At 34.5% G+C, this 4,754-nt stretch overlaps 2 protein-coding genes across 3 annotated transcripts in view; one reads left to right on the top strand and one right to left on the bottom strand.

The window, feature by feature from the left end:
* LOC106879970 (zinc finger protein 708) overlaps nucleotides 1–4,754 on the bottom strand; it is a 45,794-nt gene that overhangs the window by 29,073 nt on the left and 11,967 nt on the right. The gene's annotated exons all lie outside the window — the stretch shown is intronic.
* Nucleotides 1,703–4,097, top strand: LOC106879968 (zinc finger protein 888). Its single transcript, XM_014929729.1, has 4 exons — nucleotides 1,703–1,797; nucleotides 2,522–2,658; nucleotides 2,797–3,859; nucleotides 3,977–4,097. Exons 1-4 carry the CDS (start codon nucleotides 1,703–1,705, stop codon nucleotides 4,095–4,097), a joined length of 1,416 nt encoding a protein of 471 aa, XP_014785215.1.

Here is a 4,754-nt window from a genome sequence, read left to right on the forward strand (position 1 = left end):
CAATGTACCGTGATTATTACGATATGAAGTGTGGGAATTCGTGGGAGAACTTTCAGACATTTATCAAGCACATAGCCGAAATATATCCACAGTGATTTCAGAAAGGTAAAGGTTACAGTTTTTTTTTCTTTTTGCGTTTAGCTGTTATTTCTAGCATATCAAGTTTCCCTCAGTGTCTAATCCCAATGTGCACCTTTTTTAAAATTTATTTACGTTGTTTAGAAAATAAAAATTATTTTGTTCACAAAATTTAATTAAAAGAAAAAAAATGTATGAAGTTAACAAAAACAGATAGTGTGTTATTTTTATTCCTTCTACCTATCTACGTTGTTTAGAAAAGAAAAAAGTAATTAAAAAAAAATTATTTACTTTGTTTAAAAGAAATTATTTACTAATTTGCATATGCGCGCACGCGCACATATGTATTCATTTGCACGCACGCCCGCGCACACTTTTCGTAGGATCGACCACTCACGACTAGCTAGCGCGGACACGCGACAGCGCGACTGCGCGTTTGGGTCCGCTCTGCTTGAGTAGTACCGTTGTTTGGCTTGTGGTTAAAGACGTTCCAGTCATGGCAATCTTGTCTTTGTCCACAGCATAGTTGAGAAATACAAACTAATAGCTAACGTTTCCTTATATTTTGTATACTAGAGGTATGATTTAAATATGATTTCGCTATTATTTCTAGCAGTCTCGATAAGTGTGTGACTCTTCGTAAGGGATCCGTTAGCTTAGAGAGACCTCCCAAAGTCTGGGGGGTAAAACCCTGTAGTTATGCCAAAATATGTTTATTAACATCGAAAGTTACACGCTTTTTACCATGTAGAGCACTTTCACTTCTGACAGCTAATAGCATGATAGTGCCAATGAGGCACTACATGATAGTGCCAATGAGGCACTACATGATAGTGCCAATGAAATTTCAGTAAGCTGACTATCTCCATACAACTCACGATTTAGCAACTAATGCTGCTAAGAATGCGAATGAAAATGCAAAACATAGGGAGTGGAACAGGTACAATACAGACTATAATTGTTTCATAACTAACTGAAACAATTGTTGCTTGTATTCTACCTGTTCCATTCCATGTTTTTTTTTTTTTTTAGATGGATGCATGCAGACAGACATATCAGTAGCATTTTAGGTCTCCGGGCAAATCAACGCAATGTGCCCTATTGTATTTATTTGACAGCAAGCCAAAGCATACATAAATGAGAATTAGGTACCTAGACCTTTGAGGTCACTGAGTAACTGTCCAGTATGCCCAAACCTTTGGATGGCACTGTATATTTGTATACATTGATGTAAATATATGTGTGTGTGTGTGTGCGTGTGTGTGTGCGCGTGCGCGTAGAAACTTCTAACACACACACACAAAGGATAAGAACTCAATATAGGCTAACTGCAGAGTTAAGAATTTGATTGAGTTAATTGAACAGTTCTTTGCTGAGTGATTTCATCCTAATAGGGAATCTTCAGAATGATTTAACATTTGAAAGTGGGAGGTGTTAGTGTTCAGGGATGGTGAGTACATTTCCCTAATGGAGTAAGACATAACAGAAATATTAAATTAAACCTAAATACTTGGCAGTACTTTATTCTATCAACCTCCATTCATAAAAGACAAGACATGTTATTAGTCTCAGGACACAAAAGGACTTAACTCATTTGCCACAAGGCATTTTGTCTGAAGCTCTAATGATTCTGCCAATTTCTGCAAGGAATGGCAGCACACTGACTACTGCAGGTTTTCCAAAATTGGTGAGATTAATGTCCAGTTTGAACATCTGCAGGTAAAAATGATGGCTGTAATAGAACCTGCAATAGAATGAACGCCTATGAAAGTGTTAGATTTACCATGGATTTGGATATATAGTCATGTGTTGGACACTTCAGTATATTTATCTTATTTGTAAGGTTTGGTTTGTTGGTGTGACACAATACACATTACAGGGGTGAGTAATCTCTAGGTTGCTCTCACACCATTTATTGGTACACTTATCTACAGATTTCATGCACAGTAAATACGTTTGGAAATAACCTATATTATGTACAACATGGCGACATCTATTATTATAGTGTTAATCTGTGGAAGTTCATAAGTTTCTTGAGTGATGTATCAATCGATTTTTAAACTGCTATCCTTGAAAGATACTGTCATGCTATTAATATTTAGTTTTAACATTTCTTTGATTCTTATTGTCAGCTTCATGTTAATGTTGGTTTTCTTGTATTTCAGGAAATGTTTCCATCTTGAAAACTGTATTTCTAAATGAAGATGTTATTATTGAACTTAGTTAATTAAAATGAATACTTTGAGATTTTAAGAGCATAGAGAACTTATATTGTCAGATTAATATTTTGGGAACTACAAGCTACTATCATATTTGTCATTTTTTTAAATAGTATGATGTGAAAATATACCAGCAAGATGGAAGACAACACAGTTGATGCAGTAGAGACAAAATACCACTGTGAAATTTGTGATAAAAAGTTCTTATACATTTCACATTTCAGTATGCACAAACAATCTCATACCAGAGAGAAACCATATCACTGCAATATATGTAGTAAAACATTTATATCTAATACTTATTTAAACTCACATAAACTTGTTCATACAGTAGAGAAACCATACAAATGTGATGTTTGTGGTAAAACTTTCAAAAGAAGTCCTAACTTAAAGAAACATAAAATTATCCACACAGGAGAGAAACCATTCCCCTGTGAAATTTGTGGTAAATCTTTCTCAACTAATGCTGTATTAAAGCAACATATATTGCTTCATACAGGAGAAAAATTATACAAATGTGATTTTTGTGATAAAGCATTTGCAAGAAGAAATGACCTAACTAGTCATAAAAGGATTCACACTGGACAGAAACCATTTCACTGTGAAATTTGTGGTAAAGCTTTTTTCAATAATTGTTACTTAAAGAAGCATAAAATTATTCACACAGGAGAAAGCCCATATCATTGTGACATCTGTGGTAAAATATTTGCTTACAAAAGTATCTTAAAGGACCATCAGCTTGTTCATACTGTTGAGAAAGCGTACACTTGTAATGTTTGCGGTAAAGCTTTTAACAGAACTTCTCACTTAAAGAGACATAAAATGATTCACACAGGAGAGAAGCCCTTCCACTGTGAAATTTGTGGAAAAACTTTCTCAACAAACAGTGAATTAAAACAGCATATGTTTGTTCATACTGGAGATAAAATTTACAAATGTGAAATTTGTGACAAAGCATTTTCAAGAAAAAGTGGCTTAACTAAGCATGAAATGGTTCACACTGGAGTGAAACCTTACTACTGTAATTTTTGTGGTAAAAGCTTCTGGAATAATGCTGACTTAATAAAGCATAAGATACTCCATACAGGAGTGACTTACGCTTTGAAACCACATAGCTGTAACATTTGTGGTAAAGTATTTGCTTGTGGTCGAAATTTAAAGAGGCATAAAGTCCTTCATACAGGAGACAAATTTTACTCCTGCAAAACCTGTGGCAAATCATTTTCATGTAGTGATTACTTAAAGTGCCATGAACTGGTCCATACTGGTGAAAAACCACACATTTGTGATATATGTGGGAAAACATTTTCATTAAAATCTAATAAAGAAAGGCATAAAAAAGTTCACACTGGAGACAAACCATACCACTGTGATATTTGTGATAAAACTTTCTCAGAACGTTCTAATTTGAAAAGCCATAAATTAGTTCATTCAGGAGAGAGACCCTGCCACTGTGAGGTTTGTGGTAAAACTTATTTGTGTGTTAGAGAGTTAAAGAAACATTATGTAATTCATACAAATGACAAAACACACAAATGTGAAGTCTGTGGTAAAACATTTTGGTATAAAAGTAACTTAAATCAACATTACATTGTTCACACAGGAAAAAAATCACTATCAACTTCATCATCATCATCACTATCATCTCTGACTTAACATTTGCTTTCTCTCTGTATTAGCACTCATCTTTTGTCATGTCGTCTGTGGGACCCAACATTTGACGTTATCAGTGTTGATATAGAATTTTCTCAACCAGCATTCTTGGTTGATTCGCATCACATGCCCAGACCAGAGCATTGATCTCCTGCATACATTGGCAAACTCCCAGTTTCTATTCAGTTTTTTTACTCAGTCTTTCACTTAAATTAACATTATGTATCAAAAATACCTCATTTTTATTCTGCAGATTTTCTGTATTCAGTACTCATGTCCCACTACCATACATCCTAATACTCTCCACACTTTCTTCATACAGTCTACCTCTTACATTCATTGGACAAAGTCTATATCATTAACAGAACTAACAGGTACCTGCCCCTTCATGTTCTAGCCACTCTGTTTTCTTTACAAACTTCCCCAATGCTAATTACATCATCCAGGTTATAGAAACTCTGAACTACATTAGACCATTTGTATGGTTCATAGATTTCATTTACCCCTGCTGCTATCTTTTCCAGAGCATATGCTACTGTTGATGTCCTAGTTCTCTGTTAAGCTATTTGTGATTCCATAAATAGCTTAACAGAACTAGGACATCAACTGGGAGAACTTGGATGTTTTTAGCAGAGATGAAGCTACATTTAACATATAAAAGCTTACCTATCTAGGAACATGTACTTCAACATACAACTGTCATAGAATAGGGAGAGATTTTTTTCTCACTTGATAATGTTTCTAGTGCCTGTTACAATAAATACATACCATCCACTTTTCTACTAGTTGATAATCTAGACATAA

The sequence above is a fragment of the Octopus bimaculoides genome, chromosome 6 (genome assembly GCF_001194135.2).
Source record: "Octopus bimaculoides isolate UCB-OBI-ISO-001 chromosome 6, ASM119413v2, whole genome shotgun sequence".
NCBI classification, from domain to species: Eukaryota; Metazoa; Mollusca; class Cephalopoda; order Octopoda; family Octopodidae; genus Octopus; species Octopus bimaculoides.